This window comes from Colius striatus, chromosome 7 (assembly GCF_028858725.1).
Source record: "Colius striatus isolate bColStr4 chromosome 7, bColStr4.1.hap1, whole genome shotgun sequence".
In the NCBI taxonomy this organism is placed as follows: domain Eukaryota; kingdom Metazoa; phylum Chordata; class Aves; order Coliiformes; family Coliidae; genus Colius; species Colius striatus.
The window spans coordinates 3424779-3448515 of NC_084765.1; the positions used below are offsets into that span (position 1 = coordinate 3424779).

A 23737-nucleotide genomic window follows, 5' to 3' on the forward strand; every position below is an offset into this window, starting at 1 on the left:
AACAATTTTTTTCTGAATATAAAAACACATCAACATACACCTTTTTAAACAAAACATGCTTTAAGTTCAAGGAAGTACCCCTGATGGGCTTGCTTTGGCTGAAATCTGCTCAGTCCCTTCTCTGGCTGTGCTGAAGTAAAAGAGCTCCAGCTTCTCGCTGGAAGCCAGTCTTAAATTCTGCCAGCTTTTGAGCCATACAAGTAGTTGGATTTAGAGGCAAATTACAGGGCTTGCTCACACAATTTCTTTTAGCATTAAAGCTGGTTATTCTAAATAAAAGAAAACAAAAAAACCAGCACCACCAACAAAAACCTCAAAAAAACCCAAAAACCACCCCACAAACCAGTATCTCTCTTGACAATCTTCAAAAGAAGACACTATGTATTTCATAGTGTGGAAAAGTATGTTTCTCCTAGGCAGAAGTTCACTGAGACTTGCATACCACAGGAATCTGGAATTCTAATTCTGCTTTGTAAAATCAATTCAATGTTATATGGAGGCTGCTCAAACACCTAATTTAAAAGCTAGCAGAACGTGGAACAAATATCCAGCATGGGAAGGATAATAGCTAACAAAGAAGTTACAGTTACCTGTATTGCATCTTCAATAAATACTATGGCTTGGTTTATATAAAGGTCATTATCAGCTCCAGTACCTATGAAGTTAAAAGAAAAAAGAATCAGTTGCTGTATTTTGGATAAAGCCTATAGCAAAGTAAAGCAACGGCTCCTACCACATTTGCTCTGTCAACAGCTAAATAAATCATTATCTCAAATACATAATGCATCTTTCTGTATTTTGTGAAAAGGTTCTCTGTCATGCTTAGCTTGAGTAGCTAGATTACACCAGTAGTTAAGTGGGTATCACAAGACTGAAATATTTCTATTCACAGATAAGTCCTAAATAACACACAGCTTCAAATTATTCTTTTACAAAGTATGTTCTTTTTAGCAAGTGACGCTGCAAAAATCTGACATCAGTTTTATAAGCATTTTACTTGTGTTTCATGAAGATACTGAGGTTTAGATTTATCTTTAGATTTATCTTGTTCACTCTAAAACCAACAGAAAACTCCAGTCAGATGAGAACAAAATTAAGTCCTTTTTTAATTCGCTATGACAGTTATTACTACTGTTATCAAACAGATCAAAGTTCAAGACACATAAAGGAATTAAAGTACATAAAGTGAAATAAACCATCACCAAGTTAGTTACTAGCCCACATTTCCAGACCCATTACTAGGAAATCCATATGAAGACAGCCACATAAAGAATGAAGCACAACCACTTGCACCCACTTCAAATAAGACTTTTGAGTAACTATTCTTGGCAATTCAGTCAACAAGAGAGACAATAGCAGGTAAGGCCAAAATAAGGCAAAAAAAGGAACAGAAAAGAAGGGAAAAAGAAAAAAGAGCAAAAGCTGAGGGGGCTACAGATTCAAAAAATACTATCCCACAAAGAGGAAGAGGCTGAAGGAGTACTTCATACCATCTCCTCCCAGGAGACAGCAATCACAGCACAGAATACAATGACAAAGAATCAGTCCCAGTGTCCTAGGACAACGTTTTCCAGACATCAAGCTATGCCAGAAACATCACTGATCAGAGTCCAGACATTTTAAGTTCCACATGATTCAGCAGCGCCAATTTCTACAAAGACAGCAAACAGTTTTTAAATGCCACCATTTAACTGAGCATAAGCAACAACAGAGTTTTGTACTGATTCTGGCATGAACAAGAAAGCGAATATAAACAGGAGACAAGCCAGGCTCACGAAATGAAGATCTTATCTAATTTTCAAAACATGACACACCAGGGAGATTAAAAAAAAGTTGTTTCAGGGAACAATATTAGTGAAAAAGACAGCAAGGACTACAAAAGCTCTTGGAGCACAAAGTAAGCCTGGCATTGACACCAATGATTCTGAAAGGGTAGAATCTAAGCAACCGTTATTAATATAAAACTAAAACAGCGAAATTAACAAGAAGCGTTTACTTGGCTGATTTCAGCATTTTTTGAAACACAATAACAAACCACACATTTCCGTGCATGCTTCCACAGATATACAATTTATTCTGAAACTCTTAGTCACAGCAAGTGACACTTAGTCACAAGCGATGATTAAAGCACTGCTCGGTTTGAGCCTGCAGGGTCTCTCTCAGATCCCACTGCGCTTCTGACACTATGCGAAGAGACAACAAAAAGAGAAAGTTCACCCTGAAAAGGAGAACCTCAGATCTCCAAAGGTGACTCTCCTGCAGGAACTGAGAAATCAGACCTTTAACATTCTCCGAGTTAAAGAAAAAAAAAATGGTCAGCATTTAGGGAAAAAAATATATATATACATATCTCAAGTCTGAGTCTGAAACGACGCAAGGTTTGCACCCAAGGTCAGAGATAGCTGCTCAGTGTGTTCAACCAGGCAGGGCGGCCGCAGCTGGTCCCTCAGAGCCGTCCCAGGCAGAGCTGCTGCGAGCAGCCGTCCCCGGAATGTCAGCGTCCCTCAGCGAGCCTCGGTCCCTCGGCAGGCCGTGGGATTCCTCCTGCAGTGCCCGGTCAGCCCGCGCCCAAGACAGGGCAAGCTTGAAGTGAACGGCCAGAGCGCGGCCGCCCGCCTCAGGCACCGACTCCCTCAGCGCCACCCGCCAAGCCCGTGGCGCCGGGCCCAGGGGACGCCGCCATCGCTCCCCTCACGGCACTCACCGTCCTCACCAGAGGAGCGGGCCCGCCAGAGTCCCCGTCCGGCTCGCCAGCCCCGCGGGGGCAAGAGCGGTTCCGCCTCAGCACTGACTCTCGCGTCCATCAGCAGCGCCCACCGCTCTCCCTCCCCGCCACCGCCGCCGTGAGGGAAGGAGACGAGGGGGCGGGACGGGGCGGGAGGGCTGCGCCCGCCCCGGGGGGCCCCGCCCGCTGCATGTGACCGGCTGCCGAGGGAGGGCGGGAACGCCGGCCGAGCCCCCTCAGACGCTTCTCCCTCGGGCACCGGGCGGTCGCCACCTCAGGAAACAGCACTTTTAAACAGTCAGGAACTGATGAAAGATGTGACAGTATGTCTGTGGTAAGAGGCCCTGGTTCTTCACCTGAAATTTGGAGAGGAGATCCCAGAGTTCGTATCTCATTTAAAAAAATAATATCCCTCCTGAGGAGTTGCAGGTTTTTTACCTCACGGCAGCTGAAAACTCGGTATCCTCGGCCGAATGGACGTCTCAGCGAGTGTCTGCCTCAGAGGCAGTTGTGGCCTGCAGAGGCTGGACATAGGAGCTATTGAGAAAATAATGGCGAGGATAGAAATTGCTGCATAAGTAATTCTTTACATCACTAGTAGCAGAAAGTATTTAATTTGTATTTAGTCACCTGGGGATGCCAGAAGCACCTATGAATTTAGCTTATGCTACTTTTTCTGCTAAAAGATGCTTCACTTTTGCGCACATCACCCCTGCCTCATGGTCCTCTTTACACACAATTTCACTGTTTGATACAGCTCCAATTTCAAAAGACTCAATGTCAGCATAATTTGACAACTACCCCTTCGTTTCTGCCACAGAGTGGGAGCTAGGGCAGTGTAATGATAAACAAGAAAGTGTATCAAGCTCTCATTTTGTTATTCCAGCCTCAGCAGTAAAAGTTGGTCCATCCTATAGTCTTTAATTAGAAATGGAGTCGTTTTGCCTTCACCTGCACAACTGGGTCAAAAAAAAAAAAAAATCACACTTTTACACCAACATAAACAAGAAAGGGTAAGATAGAGCCTTTCTGGGGAGTTTCAGATAAAAAGGAAAACTGTACATCATTCCCACTCCCCTAACAGTCATCACTAGTAGAAAGTGAATGGCAGCAGCTACGTGTTAAGAGTTATTTTCCATTCTCAGTAAACATAGCACTAATAAAATTGGAGTTAGTGTTGCTTGTAGTTGAACTAGAGGCATGAGATTGAACAGCTACAGAGAAAATTTCAGGACTGTAAAAGAAAAATAGGGGTAGGCTCATAGAACCTGTATTCAACCCTATCAGGTAAGTAATAAAATGCAATTTGCACTCATGGTGTAAGTGCCATTGCTCAGAAACGCAAGTGTCCTTTCACCAAATGGCTGAAATATTCAGGGTAACCATAGTAAGAGGAAGCACACGTAAATATTGTATTATCTTATATTTGAACAAAACCAAATCTTTCTTTCTTTTCTCTTCTGTGATTGTCAGAAAAGAGAATCTGGAACTTCAGAAAGAATAAAAAAGAAGCAGCCTTCAAGTACATAACAGATTCCTGAACTTCTCAAAACTCATTCACTGCCTCTGCCTGAAACGGGAAATGGTAGTGCCCAACTGATGGTGAAGGAAGAAAAATCTCATTCCTTCAGATGAACATTCCTAGTACCAGCAACATCCACTAAGGTAAGATATCTGTGTATTTAAATAAATATCATATAATCAACACAAATGCAGCATCTTTAACTCCAAGTGAACCAACTCTGTCTTTCTGGATTGTGGAAAACGAATGCAGAGAATGTGCCCTTTAGCAGATATTTTCCATTAGCACAATGTACAACCACTTTAACAGAATTCTTGCTTGGTCTAAGCTCCTCTGCTGTCACAGTTATAGTGCTATTTGCCCAGACCTCAGAAGTGCATTTCTAGTTTCCCCTTTTCAAATGAATTTTGTTTAAAAAGGAATGGAACTAGCCAAACATTAAATACACAAGCAGAGAAGGGACTCAAGTGAAGAAACAAGCCTATCATTGTACCTTTTTCATTGTTTGACAGCACTGGATGCATATAAAAGATCAGTAACAAAATTAAATGTAGTTGAGGATCTTGAGAGAGCAATATCAACTAAACAATTCCTGAATATCCTGATGAAATACACATTAAAATCTCCAATTTCATTTTCTCTGAGAAAAGTAAAATTAATCGTCATGTTACACAACAAGTAGATGCAAAAAAAGAAGCTAATTTGGAAGCTAACTCTATTTTGGATCATCCATCTGCTACAAGTTACACATGCTTCCAGTATCTGTTGAATTAGACCTTAAGTGTCCAAAGACTGGACTAGTTTATGTAGCCAATGTTGGATTAATAAAACCTATGCAAAATAAGAACTGACTCAATTAGCATTATAAAATTACAAGTTTATTGCAAAGTAAAATGAGTTTTTACCCTCAACAGCACATGCCAGAACTGTCAAAATTTTATACTTTCAGCTGAAGGGTACTCAAAAATCATATCCAAGGTACTAGAACCAAACTTAGTCTTTGTATGTGTATTCACTTTCACAGAAGACTGCCTTGCATTGATTTATGATTGCTGGGTTTATCCAAAAATTTTCAATTAAAGGCAATTAACTCAAATAGTTGAAATAAATCCTTAATAAATTAAACTGTAGTTTGGGTTAAAAAAAAAAAAAAGTATATTGTGAACAAAAAAATTACTCAAAAAAAAAAGAAAGAAAGGACTTGATTACAAATATAATTTACAATGGTCATGTCAGCAATTGGTTGGGTCATCTATGCTCATCATCACAGCATACTCCAGTTCTGAACATTCTGCTTAGCAAATCAATTGCCACAGTTAAGCAAGCAAATAAAAATCAGTCCACATCTTCAGCTTGAGAAATTCCTCCTTTTTTTTCTAGCTTGGATACCTGCAAGTTAAAAGGAAAGTGACTCAACAGCAAAAATAAGTTTGCATTTAATGTTTCCCATCACAGAGGAGTGTAGAGCCCAGATTTACCAGGAACTGGCCGTGGAATACACTTTAGGGGACAACAGAGATGAACAGGGTGTTAGTTGCTGTCAAAAGAATAGGTCAAGCTGTCTTCTCACCCACGACTTAACCTGCACCCTGCTGCATGCTCCCATCAGTTCCTATTTTTTTGTCAATTTGGTGACTTCAGTTGCCTAAGGAGCAAGGTCAAAGCCATGTCAGAAGCCAGGAGAAACACAAAAGGAGGCAAGACTGCCCCTTTCAGTGACAGCTCTCAGCTCAGATCAGGCCACAGCCTGCCCGTAACAGGGAGTCTAGAATAATTAAATACAGGAAATGCTTTTCATGCATAAATGCACAATTTTATAAGACTGACCTTCAAACGTCCTTAAAACTTAGAGGAGAAATTACCTTACATTAAGCTAGGCTGTTGATAAGACTATAAATGGTTTCAGAAAAAATTCTACAAGCTCATGGAGGATAGATCAAGAGCATGAACTAAACACAATGTTCTGCATGTTATCTCTAACTCTAGAAAACTCAGTTCTACGTTCCCCAAATCTATAGATTTTTATAAAAAGAGTCATATTATAAATTCCTTGTTCTGTTCCTCCTTCAGTATCTGCTACTGATTGTGAAACAAAGACACAAAGATAATCATCAGGCTGTAAGTCTTCTACTGGAAGACCTGGCATTACCTAACTAATGGGGGGGGGGGGTTACGACATTTAGAGTTTATACTTTCACACTCCTGTTATTGCACCAAAAAAATCTTAAATGCAGATTAAGTCCAAGGAGCATAATTATTAGCAAGTCTTTGTCCTAGAGAATGATTGTCTTCAGAATGACAATTGTGCTGAATATGCACAATAAGTGGAAAATCTTATGCTATTCCCTTTCTTGTAATGGGCAAATCTGACTCACATTATTGCAAGTCCTTATCTACCACTCCAGCAAAAAGCCATCCATAACAATGAGTTTACCAGTTCAGGTCACTGTTGCCTACATGCCTGGTTCTTCCCCAAACTTGACTCCTAGTTTTGAGGAATAAATGGCAATGGGTAGTGCTAATTACATACTAATCTAGTTAAAAGGGTATGACAATATCCTGCATCATTAAAAGATCTTAATCACATTTACTGTAAGATTACGTTTTGGTCCAGACCCTACAAAAACTATTTTACCCAACTCCCATTGAGGCCAAAAGAACTTTTGTCCTGGACTTTAATGGGAAAGTCCAAAATGATGGAAAAAACCCCATCATACAGACCTACATAAAAGCACTGCACATGGTAGCTTTCATCCTAGGTTTCAAGGTAATAAAACACTATTACAGCATGTCTGGCATTTCACAGACGAGGGAATTAATATTTTATTACACATATAAACATATTCTTAAAAGTATCTGAGGTGTAAAACCTCTGGCAGAAAAAAAAACTTTAAGGTGCTAAAATTCTTCAGCTCTGCACTTTTACCATTAAAAAAATTCATTAAAATAATGTTGAAGGTGTGACTGAAAGCTACAAAAAGTTAAGCACAGCTCTAATAGTTGCTTGAGCCCCTCCGCATCTCCACTGTACCATTACTGTTGCAGTTTTTGAGCCAACACGTATTTGTGAGTCAACTTGAAGGTACAAAAAAGGAATTATAGAAACAGGTGAGAGAAGCATTCCCAACCAATTGCTGCCTCTTACTCCTTTTCCCATGCAGATGTAGGTCAAGTATTAATCCTGCAATTAAACAGATCCCTTCAGACAGGTCCTGAACTGAAACCGAAACACATAAGCTGATTCTCCGCATTAGTGCAAAGCCTTCATGAGTATCAGCACACCTACTAGTTTCTGGCCTCAGTATACACGTTCTCTTTTCTTTTCTTTCCTTCTTCTTGCTGCCATACCGAGACAATGAGCTGCACTTAATTAAAACAACCTCATCCTACATTGAACCCCAAGAATTCTTAGCCTCAGTTATGTGAGGAAAAACAACCAGTTCTTTCTGTAATACCTATCATCCTAAATGCTAGTTGCATTTTGCTGGAGATTCACTAGAACTTGTCCTATTGCAAGGACTTTAAAGCCCTACAAGAAGTAGAAGGCATTTACCTGTTCATCTATACACCTAAATTGCCAGGACCACGCGGTGTTATAAAGGAAAGGCCTCAGGTCAAATCGGTTGTCATCTGGACTGTAGTTTTCAGCATGGTAGGAAGGAGTGAGGGTGGTCATTTTATGTCTGTTAACTGAATACATCCTGAAGAAATGCTTAACCTTTGATGCCACCTGGTGTACAAAGGATACAGCTTTTAATCAGATGAAGTTTCTTAGTATTTTAAAAAATTTGAAGAGTGCCTTCTAGCTTTACACATCCATTTTCTTCTATTAACCTCTGCATAAATTATCTACCATGACTGGTACAAATCACTGTGTCATTTAAGACCATTTTCCTGGTCTCTGCACCTAGTATTTGCCAGTAAGGAAGTACCTTGTAAGAAATCTGACAGTAAGCACTAGCCTCTGCAATTGAGGTGATGACCTGAACTTTTTCCTTTACGCATAAGAAGGGAAGAACTGCATAACAGCAGAGCAGATACCTCTTCAGGGTACGTATTCTTTCACGGCAAGAGCCATTTTCTGTCTCACAGTACATAAGTAAAGGCTTCAAGAGTAGCCATGCATGTTTCAGAGAAGAATCTTCCCCTGAAGGAATAGTTCTGAAGTAATTGCTTTCAAATTATCCAATTACTGTTCCAACAATTTGCAACACAGACAAGAAGCTCCATAAATTTAAGAGATGCATAATAGTTTTTGCAGTGCTTTCAACATATTCTCCTCTTCAGTTAGAAGCACTCTACTCAACCTTACTCCAAACATAGTCTCTTTTGGCAGACATGTTATATGATTACTTGTTTTGTGTGTATATTACCTCTCTTGGAGTACAAATTTCCTTCCACATGTTAATCAGCTTAGAGAACATACTGTATGGTCCAGCCTTTGCAATTTTTCTTAATTTGCCATAGATGGAGAGCTCTGCATATGTCATCCCCATATCTGCCTGCAATCACACACACAGAAAGGCACTGAAAATCTTAACTGTGCAAATTATCACTAATAGTTTTATGGAGCAATTACAATACCCCTGTTTAATCAAAGAAACACTGAAATGAAATTGCCAGTGATCAAAATGACAAAGAAACTAGTATTATGAGCAGAAATTAAAAAAAAAAAAAAAAGCAAACTGGAATCTCCCTCAAATGGGAGATTTGAAAGTCTTCCATGAATTTATTAGTTTTGGCCAGTGACAATGTTTGTTTCCCAAGACAGATTTGTTTGTTTTCCCCTGTAGATAGCTGAAATATAGCATGTATCAGTAAGGTAAGGCCAAGGGAAGAAAATCACTAATTGTAGTTCAGGAACTCTCTTGTTTTACCATGAAGAGTTTTACAATACCCTACAGTTAAATATCCAACAGCCCTTAGAGGTAATTGTTAGGCTTACCAGTCCTCTCTTATTTGAGTGGAAAGCAAAGAGAAGGGCAGAGGAAGGAAAAGAGCAAGGGCCTTGCCACTTCAATAGCAGTAAAGCCCTGACTGACTCTCTTTTCGTATTAAGAACATTTAAACCAAACTGAATTTCAGAACACCCATCCTTTGAAGTGCTCAAAACACAGATTAATTAAAAAAAAAAGTTAATTTGCTGGTTTGGAAACTGTTATCAACATAGATAAGGTTGCTGTGCGATACTAGTGTCTTGTCAGCAGCTTTTAAGACTACTTACAACATGCTTGTCAATAAGCATGAATAAATATAACAGCAAACAATAGTTGTTGGACAAAAACTTGACCCTGGGACGAGGCATACCAGAGCATTTAAAGCCACTGCCCATTACCTCATCAGTTTGAGCCACTTGTCCATCTACCAGGGGCTCTAACTCTGCAGTGGGGGGAGCTGACATGATACTGTGAGAAAAAAGTAAATAGAAAAACATTAATTTTACCCAGTCTCATTAGTACTAGTTAAAGATCAAATGCTTTATCCTAAACTTTTTCAGGGCACAAGCTGCTAAAGGACTATGTAACTCTAAAGAAGTAGCAAACTTGCAGGTTAAACCTGCAAGCTGTTCCAGGTTTAAAAAGCAAAAGAGAAGACCAAACCATGAAGTCCACGGTACGCTGCACAAAGTCTATCGCCACTGCTTCACTACTCACCTTCTAAGGGCTGTGAGCTGAAAATTTTCAATGCAATATTGGATGAAGTTCTTCAAATCAGCCTTGCTGATGCCACCAATGGGATTGATATCAGCACTTGAGCAATCATACTTCGTCAAGTAACCTCGGAGACTGAGCAAGAGAAGAACTTTTATATAGTAATGGTAAATAATAATATAACATTAGTATGAGATAGAATAGTTTACATTATAGAGCATGTATATGGTATATGTAGTATAAAGACAGGAAGAAATGGACTGTATATTGTTAATGTAAGGACAAATGTTCAGCTGCAACAAGGCTATCTTAAAGCTATGAAATTGCCAGCAGGAGGAAGATTGTATTTTAAACGAATGTTGTATAACAATGCAAAACTGACCATACTAAGGTAATATATTTGATGCAAAACAATTAAAATACTGTCCTAACTGATTTAAACCTCAAAACACCCAAGGAATCAGCACACACTACTTTTACAGCTGCAGAGGCTATCAATCCCACAATCTTATGGGGATTACTTTAATCTTCAAATAGCCAGCTCTAACCACCATGCTCCAGATTTTTAAAATCTACTTTTCAACTCAAAGTTCACAACTTAATTCTTAATACAGTAACTGAAGATGCAACAAATAACAGATTGGAAAGTTAACCTGGTCACTGCATGGGCAAGCTCTTCTGAAAACAGCTGAGGAACAACATTTTATTGGGGAAACTATGACAATATTGTGGCTAAACCTATGAAAAATACACAATATTTCATCCAGTCCAATTCACTCACCACTACGAGCATACTCTTACCTTGTTACCTCTTCTTAAGTAATAATCTACACCAGGATTTGGTTAAAGTTGTAAGGAAATGCAATTACCTTTGTCCAGTTCACCTGGTTTCTAACTTGTATCACCAACCTTTCATCCACATTGGCGGATCCTAGCACCAGAAGTCCCCCTGGTATCCCACGAGTCCAAAGTGTCAACTGAGCAAACAGGTAGGCAAGGACCATTCTTATTCTAGCCTGCAAAGCAAAAGGAAAAATCAAGAGAATTTGCAAAACAGAATAAATTAATAAACCCCCTAAACAAACCCATAAAGAACAAAACGTGAGAGTATTAAGTATTACTGCAAGGATGGTCTTTGTGCATGCTGAACACATGTAGGAAAGCCAGGTTCAGTATCCACTACTGCCAGACATACATAACTGAACAAGTTGGTTCTCCTCCGAATTGCAAAACGGGGAGTAGCTGCCATTTTCCACCTCCTACAAGCACTAACAAGGATCCACATGGGACCAAGTATATAGATAAACCACCTGTCTACCACACCCTTTTCGTAGACTAAAGGGATTTGCTTACATAAAAGCTGTTAAAAGTTCTCTTTGCTTTTGTTCCCATTCCAAAAGTCAACTTTTTATAAGGATGGTAATAATACCAAACAGTTCTGAGATTCAGCCTCCATCTCTCGCCACAACTCCATGTGACTAAAGACTATTCCGTTGCCAAAATGCTGATAAAGGATTCAATGTTTGCTTCCAGAGGAGACAGCTGGATTTCTCCAGTAACACCAAGGGAAGAAAGATCAAGTCCTCAGCTAACAGGAACTATCAAACACTTGTTATGTGAGAGTGTAGATTCTGCTGCAGAAGAGCATTCACAGGAAGCCTGTGCATCTTCAGGGACATACCACACATTCAGGTTTTCACAGCAACACAAAAAAGGGCCCCCTTGCTACTCCACAATTTTGTATTTCATTCCAAAGGAAAAAACCCAACACAATAAAAAAAAGGTCTAACCTGATTCAGCCTACATGAAACACACCTGCACGTTCTGGAGTGCCAGGTTTTCTCTGCTGCTCCCTCCGAAGGCAGAAAAACGGGGAGTTCGACCTGTCACCATGCTGAAAATTCCCACAATAGCTTTCACAGCCGCATCTATGTTCAGATTGATGTGATAGCTGAGAAGAATTCAAGCAGAAGTGACTCAACTGGCATCAGTCTGACTCTGTGAAATGGCATTTCTTAAAAAAGGCAAAAAATCCACCCAACAAATGATGTTTTAATGCTGCTACTATCTCAGATCTGGTGTGAGGTCAGGAAAGAATAACGCTTTCCAGAGTCTGTTTCCAAATTTTCACATCCTTCACCAAATGCCCCTAAGTTTGCCCCACGCTTACACCAACACTAATGTCTGTAACGCTCCTAATTAACACACCTACTTCCTGTTTTCCCCCATTTTAGCATTTCAAAGTTTCATATGAAAGTCTTTGCCAGAACATGATTGTTTTTTTTCCAGCACTTCTCAACTTGTACCTGCCTATTTGCTCAGCCAGAAGTTTAGCCCTGTTGCAGGTGTCCTGGGAGGAGTTCTCACTCGCCATATAGCAAGTGGTAAAGACACGCTTGCAAAATTCTCGAGGATCCTCAGGGACATAGGCATCATCATTCACTATCCTGCGTGCGTCAGCCAGCACATCTGCATCTGAGCAAAAAGCAAAGGAAATGTAACAAGAGTGGAAATGGTTACACACCTACTAGCCACGACATGCAAATCATAGAATCGTAGAATCATTTCAGCTGGAAGAGACCCTTTGGCCAAGATCTGCCTTGACATCATGCAGAAGACAGGAGTTCATCCACAGCTGTAAATCTTGCATGTTTCTTGTATTCCAGCTAAGCTGCCCCTTTCCAAACAAGCTGACTCCATCACCTAATTCCCCAAACATTTATTATCAAATAGAAGAATTACTGATTTTGACCCTAATGTTGACCATGCAAATATTAAATCCTTTTGTTCTATACCTTAAAGAAACTTCATAGTAAATATGATCCAAAATGTACAAAGTCTTAGCTCAATGTGTATATTTTACTCAAAGCCAGCTGAAAAGCTTGATTACTGTCTAATCATGTCTTGTAGTGCTGAATTTAACAGGAGGAAATTCTCATGATAAACTGAAATCCCAAAACTGCATCAGCCAACATTCTGAATGGTACTCTAGACAGAAAGTAGTCTAAGCTCCACATCCAATTCTTAAACACAAAACGAAAACTATGAAGCCAATTCAAAGAACCTGAAATGTAGACACATGTTTTTGCTGGAATTTCTGAACAGAGAATTCCATTAGAACAACTGGGTGAGAGTCTACAATTAATGACCTTTTGCATCTATTGCACCCAGGTAGCATTAAGTAGTCCATAACCACCAGTAAATATGGCTCACCAGACATGCATATCTACTTACTTCCGTTCTTGACTGCCAGGCAAACCTGGTGACACATAGAGTACACTATGCAAGCTGTAGCAGAGCTGTCAATTCCACCACTAAGAGGTAGGAGAAATCCTGCCTTGAAAATAGAGCAAGGAAGACATTCCAAATAGAAAAATTATTTGAACCATTAGGAACATTTTCTTGCAAAAAAAAAAAAAGGAACCTACACATGCATTGTTCAAGTCTGCTTATATTCTGCTGGGGAAAAATAAACAAAGCAGTTCTAGCAAACCTTCTTTAACTCTCATCAAGGGGATAATCAAACAAGTACTGTAAACCTTCCAGTATGTCTTTACCCTCTAGTCAAACAGAAGAACTAATAAAAAAGATTAATTCTTCATATCTATATATATATATAAAATCTCACTATTAAAGTAAATTACTAGTTCATGTCACTCTACTTATTTAAAACATTTCCATTATGCCATTAAAATATTTTCCTTACTGAAGAAAGTGTTTCAAAGAAAAAGAAATCCCCTTTATTAAGGAAGCTTGACTGTTGCTTTCTAAGAAAGGATGATTCCTAAGGGAAAAGTCTGAAGAGCATACTCATAAGTTTGCTTATGGGTTTTAAGTCTGAATGAGCTACCAGTGAAAAACTCAGACCTTGCACATTGGACTAACATCACTTTGCATTAACAGCAGCATGGGATAGCAATGTGTACAGTTGCTATGGCACAGAAGATGGGTGTGCCAAAGCAAAGAACAAAAACAGATGTTCCTACCTGTTTGCTGCGCCTTAAATAGTCCCAAAGCCAACATGCAGGACCAAGGCTGAAATTATAGAAGATGCTTATGCCAAGAGGGTTACAGAATAAGACTGAAGCAAGTCAATATACTTATTATGTCTTCCAATAAGATAAATTGTTTACTTAAATATAAATAAGATCTTATAAGATGTATATCTTTATAGATAGGATATATATATATAAATCTATTTTTGTTTTGCTTGCGGTTTTGGTTGGTTGGGAGTTTCTTTAATCAAAATACTTTTCAAGCAACAGATTCAGTACGAGCTTACCTGATCTCCTCCTCGGGACTATGATGTCTCCACTGGATTGGCGTACAAGTAGGTACAGCTACATCGTCAGAACACGACAGAGCAAAATTCACTTTTACCCTGGGATAAGGATTCACTTTACTTGCCTAAGCAGTAGTACAGAAGAATTGAGAAGACATGACTTTTAATGTAGCATATACCTATAAAACATCAGATCTCTAGAATACTGTAAGAATCAAGACATGCAAATACTTTTTAAATTCAGTAACTATTCCAACTGGGCAGAGTTTACAAACATAACCTCTGCAAAGAATTCTTACCGCTAAGTTACGAGATGAAATCTCAGCTCTGTAACTTCGAACATCCTCCAAGTCCAGAGTGGCAACCAGCACCTCCTATGGAAAGGCTTTCAACATTAGATTGATTCTACAAGGACAGATAAGCAATGTTTGACAGGCTTGGACTACTAAAAATGTTGGGGATGAAGAATGCATGCAGCTTTTACAATACAGTCTTTTATGCTCACTTCACAAGCGACTTCTGACTCAGTAGCATTGCTTTTATTACAAAGTGAGCACAACTGACTCCCTTCACTGAGGACACCAGGATGCTCACAAAACACAACAAATTTATAGTGCTTGTCAGTGACCTAACAATAGGTTCATCTTCAGTTCTGGCAAATGACAAGAGGAAAAGCCAAGAAGCATACTAGAGAAAGAGATTAATTTGTCACATAATATAAGGAAGCCTACGGTTTTGATGACAAGTCTACTGAGAAAGGGCTTTTTAAGGTGAAGCTCAACTTATCAAATCTTTTGTCTACCAAATCAGGTTCCTCCACTGTAACAGCTGGACCTCAAGATTTTAAAAGTATTTTCCAACCTAAACAATTCTGTGATTCCTCACTCATAAAAGCAGGAGAGCTACTGCAGATCAGGTCTAGGTAACCTGACTAGAAAAAAACCCACTAGTATCTAGTTGAATAGCATAGTAAAAATACATCTTTTTTAGTCCAGAGATATGGACCTAGTCTCTGGTACGTCTGGAAACTGTTGAGCATAAATGTACCCGTACTAGTTTCAGCTGTAACTAGCAGCTATGGGTTGAATATATTACCACATCTTCGAGTGAAAACTGGGATCCTTGTGCAACTGTTTCTCCATTCATTGAAACCATGGCACAGCCATCATAATACAGACGATCACCATCACAGCCTTTCTGGTTAGCTAAAATATATATTCCACCATTCTGGGAGGAAAGCAAAACACACAGACAAAAAATTGCTTTTCAGAATATAGCATCTGACAGAATGTTAAAAGACAAAATATTATTTCTCTGTTCCTCTCCTTCTTACAATCTCTCTTTCTTTACATTATGAATGAGTTATGGCTGGGACCCTCTTTTGTCATATGAAAAAGCTCTTTGCACATGACACAGAGAAATAAGTAATTGCAAATGTAAATGGACTAAGTGAGCTCTATCTCTGACACTGTTGAAAGGCAGCACTCTTGTTATTAGCAAGAGTCATTCCCTTAGGCCAGACTGAGAGGGCTGTACTTCTAAATTGAAATTAAGACTGACAAAAGCAGGAAGATAATGACAGAAGTTGTGTTTGGATATCAGAGGACAGAGCACATACTGTGAAATACAACCAAAGCACATTAAATTATAATGACAGAGCAGCTGTAAAAATTAAACATTTGTCACAGTGTAACATACATTCATTACTTTGGTTTTGTCTCCATCAATGTTAGACAGGATTACAGTCTGATAGCAAAATGTTTTCTCTTCTTTAAAATAAACAGAACTTAAAGTGGAAAAAAAATGCATTTTAAGATGATAAGGAAAAAAAACCAGAAGTCTAAGCACTAATTTCTATTTTCCCTTCCTGATATATTCACCAATATTTCTCCAACACAATGTTGCTATGTGAACAAAAATTGGGAAAGAAAACTGGCATTTTAAGGAAACGAAAGAGACTTTTGGATGGTTTTACATGTGCTGAGAAAATAACCCCCTTTACTGACTGAATTACAAGCTGGCAATGAGCTGCTAATTCAGTATATGAAGCATATGACTGTTTAGGCAGATAAGTACCACAGCCACCAGTTGTTTGCTCTTTACGCAGAACATGCATTCAACAACACCCTTTCAATATGGTGATTCTCTGTATGCAGTGCATTCAACCCTTCATACTTCCAATTACTCAATTAGAGATAAAAAACAGATTAATTATACGAGTGCAATATTTTTTTCTTTGATGTTTAATGGAACAAAGATAAGGACATCAAATAGATTTTTGGAGCATAAGTCTCTAGAGCTGGCAATTATCAAACTGTTTTAAGGTATTCTGACTCTTCTTTATAGTTGTGAAAGACCAATGACACAGTTGGCCTGCCAGCACAGAACTACGTGCTTCCATGGAAAGTTTCTTCAGGGACTTCTCTCCCACACACACAGAGGTAGGTTTCTATCTCCCCTCTTCCCATACAAATACCAAACTACCTCTCTTCTGGTCTGCTGCTTCACAGGCCAGACAGAGCCAGCCTGGAGTCAAACAGCCTCTGGCATTTGGGGTCACAGAGCTGGAAACAAGTTGCAGTGTTTCACACTATAGTGTGATACACAGCAAGGCACCCCAAAGTACAGTCCCCCAGCCAGAGAGCTTTTCCCCTATAGCCAATTCACTCAGGGAAAGCAAAACAAACAAGGACTGTAAAGACGCTCATGCTATGTTCTGTAACAGGAGAGGAGACTACTCTAAAAAAACCAAACCAATAAGGTACCTAACCCCATTTTCTTTTTAAAAAGCAAACATATACCTTAGCTGTGGCAGAATTCACCAAATCCACGCGGGTGTGAGCCTTCCGCAGCACATGGTGACTCCCTGAAGAGTTAGTGAAAATTTCCACACCATCGAGTCCCATTTCAATGTGAGGGCTGTCAAAGCAAGAGGCAGGGGGAAAAAAATCAGATGGCAATACTAGGCTGTGAATACTGCAGGTATCACTAAAAATCACTGACAAACACATCAATGTCACCATCAGTTTTCTGCATGTCTTAAACAAGGATAAAACGTCTGTTTTCTTGCATTGCTTGACTCTTCCGTCAGAGACCAGTAGTGGCTACAGAGGAAAAAAGGGCTTTTCTTCATTCCATTCTAAATTAAATGTCTTCTGCTTTACACTATAGATGTTTGCGCCTAAAGAGAGAATAAAACCATCTTGGTCTGAAAGGACAAAATGGACACACTCTTGTAAGGTTAATTGTCTCATTTTCCTCCTTTCTTAGTAAATCCAAAAGTACAAGCAAACAGAACCACGGGAAGGAGACAACTTTTACTGCTTTTGTTTTTTTCCAATTTCAAAATAAATAACACAAAAAAACACATCTTCTGCAGTCAGAAGGAAAGGAGTGTCTGTAACTGGGAGATGTGGAAAAACATCTGGAACGTTCTGTGTTAACTGCAACAGCTTTCATGCAGCTATATCTCCACCCCCATCCCACATCAGACCTTTTTGAATGGGATCTTGTTTGTCTTTGGGAAAACCTTTAAACTGTAACAGAAGCTAACAACACAACAGGAACTCTTACTTAAGGGCATTAGGCTTTTCTTTCCTTTAGTGACCTTTTGTTTTTTCCTTATGCACTGTCTGACACTGGTTAAAACATAGAGCAGAAAAATGAAGCCAACAGCTAAACAGAACAAAACAAGTGAGACATCTCAGAGTTGCAGACAAGCCTATGCTCTATTTGAGAACTCAAATTGTCTGTTAAGTGGGATGCTTTGGAAGAGTTGATGAAAGCCAAAGATAGAATAAAGTCAGTAACATGGGAATAATACAGGTTTCTAATTGCTAGATGTAATTGATACTACAAATTGATATAAAATAACTTAGTCACCTTGTCCCTACCTCAAGTTACAGAGATAGATCCAGAAAGGATATTTCAACCTCCAGCTGAACTGAAAGCTGAACAGTATCTGGGATGGGAGCGCTATAGTCACCTCCCATTTGTTTCCTCACGTCATTTTTTTCATTCCACTTCTTTAGGTATTTCTCTCCCACTTTCTGTTTCAAATGAATTTTATTTAGTCACCTAAAACTTCTTTTTTCATCCTGCATCTAGCTTAGGGAAATCTTTCCCATAATTATTGCTTCTAATTCTATTTTAGCTTACTGGCACTTTCTGAAAGACACATTACCTGGAAAAAGAATGAGCAGAATTTTTTACAAACATTTATTTCAGGCAGGTCCAGGGTATGGTTTAGTTTAGTTTACTTTTCTTCTTCTCCTTTACCTGTTTGGTGCCCAGAGTTCTTCACATATTTCTGACCCTAGGCAGGTATCTTTGGTTGCCAGCACTGCATCCCCAAAAGGAACAGTTTCCTGAAAAAAAAACCCCAAGAAACATCCTTACACACCTGCAACAGAAGAATCTATTCCATGCAAACTACAATGTTTTTTAAAAAAAGAAACATTAAAAATGTAATACTCCCTTATGTGAATTGAGTGATACAACACCAATCACATCACACCTTCCTTCCTTTCACACCAAGTTTAAGCAAAAGGGATTTTTTAAAGTTCTAAACTGCAAATATCTGACTTGTACTGAAATTCCGTGTTGACATTTCAGTAGTATTCGGATCCAGTGTTTTGCCTCAGGACAGGACAACTGCTTTTGAATTAAACAACCTACAAAACAGAGACAGTCTCTTCCTAGGAATCACACTCACAAAATTGTTGATTTTTTTTTTTTATTTCAAAATACTCATTTCTAGTCTCAAGCACAGATAAACTCAGTACCAGAACTGTGCAAAATAAAACCATCTGAAAGGTCCTGTATACATAAATAACTGAGTCAAATCTAAAATGTCCTTGTTTTGCTGCCAAGTACTACCATAAAGAAGGTTAAATCATGCTTTTATTTAATGTGAGTGAGAACTATCACTGACACCTATGAATTTGTAGCATGACTGGCAGCAAAATTTGGTGTATTGCAGTTTTAGGCCACAATTTCTATTCATTTAAAATGATGAATCAGGAAGGGGGAAGCGGAAGGAAGGGGGAAGCGGAAGGAAGGGGGAAGCGGAAGGAAGGAAGGAAGGAAGGAAGGAAGGAAGGAAGGAAGGAAGGAAGGGGGGAAGGAAGGGGGGAAGGGGGAAGGGGGAAGGGGGAAGGGGGAAGGGGGAAGGGGGAAGGAGGGAAGGAGGGAAGGAGGGAAGGAGGGAAGGAGGGAAGGAGGGAAGGAGGGAAGGAGGGAAGGAGGGAAGGAGGGAAGGAGGGAAGGAGGGAAGGAGGGAAGGAGGGAAGGAGGGAAGGAGGGAAGGAGGGAAGGAGGGAAGGAGGGAAGGAGGGAAGGAGGGAAGGAGGGAAGGAGGGAAGGAGGGAAGGAGGGAAGGAGGGAAGGAGGGAAGGAGGGAAGGAGGGAAGGAGGGAAGGAGGGAAGGAGGGAAGGAGGGAAGGAGGGAAGGAGGGAAGGAGGGAAGGAGGGAAGGAGGGAAGGAGGGAAGGAGGGAAGGAGGGAAGGAGGGAAGGAGGGAAGGAGGGAAGGAGGGAAGGAGGGAAGGAGGGAAGGAGGGAAGGAGGGAAGGAGGGAAGGAGGGAAGGAGGGAAGGAGGGAAGGAGGGAAGGAGGGAAGGAAGGAAGGAGGGAAGGAGGGAAGGAAGGAAGGGGGGAGCGGAAGGAAGGAAGGAAGGGGGAAGCGGAAGGAAGGAAGGAAGGGGGAAGCGGAAGGAAGGAAGGAAGGGGGAAGCGGAAGGAAGGAAGGAAGGGGGAAGCGGAAGGAAGGAAGGAAGGGGGAAGCGGAAGGAAGGAAGGAAGGGGGAAGCGGAAGGAAGGAAGGAAGGGGGAAGCGGAAGGAAGGAAGGAAGGGGGAAGCGGAAGGAAGGAAGGAAGGGGGAAGCGGAAGGAAGGAAGGGGAAGCGGAAGGAAGGAAGGGGGAAGCGGAAGGAAGGAAGGGGGAAGCGGAAGGAAGGAAGGGGGAAGCGGAAGGAAGGAAGGGGGAAGCGGAAGGAAGGAAGGGGGAAGCGGAAGGAAGGAAGGGGGAAACGGAAGCTTCACAAACTTACCTGTCCAGTCACTTCCTGAATTATCCTGGGTAGAAAATATTCCTCCACATGCCTAAAGCAGGTTTATAGGTTGTGAACACATTGTTAAGTAAATCACAGCCTAAAAACTGATTCTAATCTCCACATTCTGTCACCTTCTAACATTGATGAAAAAGACTGCATTTCAGCTGTACAGGGCTGTGCACATTTAAAACAAAATGGTAAAGAGGATTACTTTCTGTGAAATTAATCAGAAATGTTAAGATTATAAACTAGCCACATCCCACCTAGCTTCAGGAATGCACAGTAAACAATGCTCCATTTTAACTATAAACTAGACCTAACAGAGAACACAGCAAGTCAAATACCAGATATAAGTTTCTCTTTTTGCAGTGTTGCTACATGAGTAACTCGGAACTCATCTGGAACTGACAGGGGGGAAAGAGAACAGATGCTCAAGGGCTCTCTCAGAAGTACTTTACTGAGCCCATCAAGTTAGTACCACTCTCTGACTACAGGATGAGGGCATGGCATCAGAGATAAGCATCAAGCATATTTGGCAGCATCATAAGGTATGTAGCTTTCATCCTCTGCAGTTGTTAAAATTCTGACAGAGCTCATCCATTGCACAATGTCTTCCAATGTCATAATCATTGGGATGCAGCGATTGAGCAGATAGAGGTCCTTCCAATCCCAAACTCCATGTAGTTAGAAAGTAGACATGAGGAGAATGATAATATTACACTGGTTGCTGGATAATTCAGCCACACTTTTCCTTCTGGTTCAGCAATTCAGCGTTTGACTGTACTTAATAACATTTCTAACTGAGCTTCAATTATGCAGCTTAGCTGACTCCGTCTTACTGCCCACCCTGTAACTGTCTGAGGGATCACTAGAGAGATTTCAATCCTGCAGCTGCAAACAGCAAGCTATGTTTTTAAACACAATTTTAACAGTAGCCAGCCTACCTTGCCTTGTTCCACGGGGCAAACCACCTAAGTTCCCTGTAGTTTCCTGCATTTGCCAATGATATTTTTGGTCTGATCAGAAGAATTTTTCTTGAAACATAAAACAAAACAGAAAGAGTGGGTTAAAATTTGATGTACAAAGGAGACCAAGTAAGAACACTGATTAATACCAACTATTTCTTTTTCTATTATGATGTACATTAAATAACTACTACATAAAATAATATTTAAAGCTTCTGTTGACAAACTTTTAAGGGTTTTTCACTGGAGTCTTTCAGAAAACAGCAGAAATTTAGTTTCTACTAATTCAGTTGTCTCATTCAAACTCAGCAGACAGAAAGACAACTCCATCACTCCACACAGGACTGAAGGCCAACCAGGTCTCTGAAAGGATTCACTAACATGTCATCTCACCAAACGCACCCAGAACTACTCACTTGTTTAAAAAGATCACCCGACAATTGTAGCGAACGTTTCTGTGCAGAACGGGCCTGTGAAAATAAGGAGCAAAGTTACCAGTGACTAAGCTCATTAAATAAATTACTTTTTTTTTACAAGAATCTACTTCACTGCACAAAACTTATTTTTAAGGCAACACTTCTACACTGCATCACTAAATGGAATTAAACAAAACACTAGGTCAAGTTTTACCTTCTATTTTTTTAGCTCAGATAGTTGTTGGCAGAAATTGGAGTTGGTAACCATTCCGTCAGTGTTAGATGTATCACCTACAGCCACATCATCGGGGCATGACTGAGAAACACAAGCAGGCCAGAAGAATCCCCCAGGCTGTGCTAACTGATTTAATCCAACCTGACACCCTATGATGCTACCAGGCTAGTTCAAAACCAAGCTAGCTTTACATATTTGTACCCATACTAAAAACAATTAGGTGCACATATGTTAATTGTACAGTTATAATTTAGCAGTGTTCAGTGTCAGCATGGGACTTACACAGTTTCAGTGATTTTGATGTACTTTTGATATTGCTTATAAGGAAGTTTGCCAGTCAAACAAAGCAAGTTACATGAGCCCTGACGTTCCCGAAACAGAGTCCATTCATAAAGCCCTTTACATTACATCTCATACAAGCTCTTACCATGGAAATAGGGCCACATACCCAACTATAATCATCCTATTTCTCTCTTGAAGGGCTCAACCACCAGGTATCTTTGAAAATATTACCTTTCAGAAAGTGGTTTGCATGTCACAGTCCTACTCATAGTAATTAAAAGGGAAAGTAGTGCAGTTCCTAAGACACGTTTAAAAGTTTGGTGCAGAAACACAGCAGAGGCAGCATTCCTAAAGACCTCCCCCTTTATGACATGCACAGAAAAACACCTTACATTCCCACATCACAGATAATATCTTGAGTAGCTGGGGACTCCAGAAGCTTTGCCAGAACTTGAAACGAATGCAAGAGTGTGTCAGACTCATAGTAGTGATCCGAGCAGCCGTAACCACTGTGTGTGAAAAACAGAAGAAATAAAAAACTCAGCCAAATCATCACCAGAGTCAAGGGACCAGAACTGATTTGGATGAGGAACACCTTATTCACACAGACCATTTGTACACTGCCAAGCAGTGCTGCCACCATCATCCCTGCAGCTGCCATATAAAACTTCATGGCACTGCTGGGATATTCCTTCAAGAGCAACAGCCAGGGCCTAGGTGGAAATCCAACTCAATTCAGCTGCAGTTTCTGTAAGGAAAACTCTCTGAAATACATCAAAAACTATCAGTACCAGTCACATTGCCAAGAGAACCAACCCTGTGCTTGCAACTGCAATGTTTTTCTATGCACTGCTCGCTCCACGTTTTACATGATGCTTTGGCCATTAGAGTACAACACAGCTGAAGTACTTACAGCTGGTCCTTCAGTAATTAACGGGGAATGTATCAAACCCAGAACCGACAAAGTGCTCTCACCAGATTTCGAGCTCTGGACCAAGCCGGTACCGGGCTCCTTTGCTCTTTGCGATGTCAATACCTGCAAGGGTGTTGTATGAAACATCAGCCACATGCTCGGACCCGACCCGCCCTGCCCAGGAACCGGAGAGCATCAAAGGGGCACGGACACCTCTGCTGCCGCGACGGGAAAGGCACGGCGGCCGGGCGCTACCAGCCAGCCCCGCAATGCTGGGGCCAGGCGCCCGCCGAGCCGCCGGCACCACCGCCCCTACCACCGCCTCACTCACTTCTGCAAATCCTCTGCAGGTTGCCCTCAAAATCCAGAGCCCACTGGCTGAGGGCGCAAGTGGCCACGGTCACCGCTCTGCCCATGGCGACCCTGGCGCCTGCCCCTCCGCTTCCGGGGCGGCACCGCGCCGCGCCTCCGGCCGCGCCACTGGCTGCCGCTGCCGCCGGGGCGGAGCGTCCCCCGGCTCCCGGCGGCTGTGGGTGACCCGCGCCCGGCAGCGCCGCAAACGCCGGCCCCGGTGGGAGCTGAACCCGCAGTGTGACTGCTCCGGCGGCGTCTTCTGCTGCATCCCCTTACCCAGTTTCTGCGCTTTCTTAATCCCAGAGCCCAGAATAACGGGAATGTAGCCCCAACCCCTGGG

At 40.9% G+C, this 23737-nt stretch overlaps 2 protein-coding genes across 4 annotated transcripts in view; both read right to left on the bottom strand.

The window, feature by feature from the left end:
* TPCN2 (two pore segment channel 2) overlaps nucleotides 1-2881 on the bottom strand; it is a 28142-nt gene extending 25261 nt beyond the window's left edge. The window contains exons 1-2 of the mRNA XM_061999346.1: nucleotides 2705-2881; nucleotides 591-655 (exon numbers count right to left, since the gene is read on the bottom strand). Of these exons, the coding sequence (XP_061855330.1) occupies nucleotides 591-655; nucleotides 2705-2804 (165 nt within the window). The 5' untranslated portion in view covers nucleotides 2805-2881. The remainder of the gene's footprint in view (nucleotides 1-590; nucleotides 656-2704) is intronic.
* A 2222-nt stretch (nucleotides 2882-5103) lies between these two features.
* Nucleotides 5104-23481, bottom strand: NADSYN1 (NAD synthetase 1). Of its 3 annotated transcripts, none has more exons than XM_062000375.1 (21): nucleotides 23375-23481; nucleotides 23106-23166; nucleotides 22523-22639; nucleotides 21614-21667; nucleotides 21177-21266; nucleotides 20230-20281; nucleotides 18459-18547; nucleotides 16982-17099; nucleotides 15276-15407; nucleotides 14480-14554; nucleotides 14181-14305; nucleotides 13885-13933; nucleotides 13133-13235; nucleotides 12205-12373; nucleotides 11714-11849; nucleotides 10808-10914; nucleotides 9902-10033; nucleotides 9583-9652; nucleotides 8621-8749; nucleotides 7801-7977; nucleotides 5104-5636 (listed from the first exon to the last, which is right to left on the bottom strand). In XM_062000375.1, exons 1-21 carry the CDS (start codon nucleotides 23457-23459, stop codon nucleotides 5583-5585), a joined length of 2124 nt encoding a protein of 707 aa, XP_061856359.1. In that variant the 5' UTR covers nucleotides 23460-23481; the 3' UTR covers nucleotides 5104-5582. The 3 variants fall into 3 exon arrangements, with proteins under 3 accessions (XP_061856359.1, XP_061856360.1, XP_061856361.1); XM_062000376.1 differs by lacking the exon at nucleotides 23375-23481 and adding an exon at nucleotides 22741-22878 and having other exon boundaries at nucleotides 23106-23156; XM_062000377.1 differs by lacking the exons at nucleotides 5104-5636; nucleotides 7801-7977; nucleotides 9583-9652 and having other exon boundaries at nucleotides 8656-8749.
* Nucleotides 23482-23737: the final 256 nt, after the last annotated feature.

What these genes read in the sequence shown, in the direction of transcription:
- NADSYN1 (XM_062000375.1), bottom strand. Translation starts at nt 23,459, where the DNA reads ATGGGCAGAGCGGTGACCGTGGCCACTTGCGCCCTCAGCCAGTGGGCT. An exon ending in CAGCTCACAGCCCTTAGAAG is followed by an intron (nt 9,653 to 9,901) that starts GTGAGTAGTGAA and finishes TTTTTCTCACAG; the next exon opens with TATCATGTCAGCTCCCCCCA. An exon ending in TTAGGTGTATAGATGAACAG is followed by an intron (nt 5,637 to 7,800) that starts GTAAATGCCTTC and finishes TTTAACTTGCAG; the next exon opens with GTATCCAAGCTAGAAAAAAA.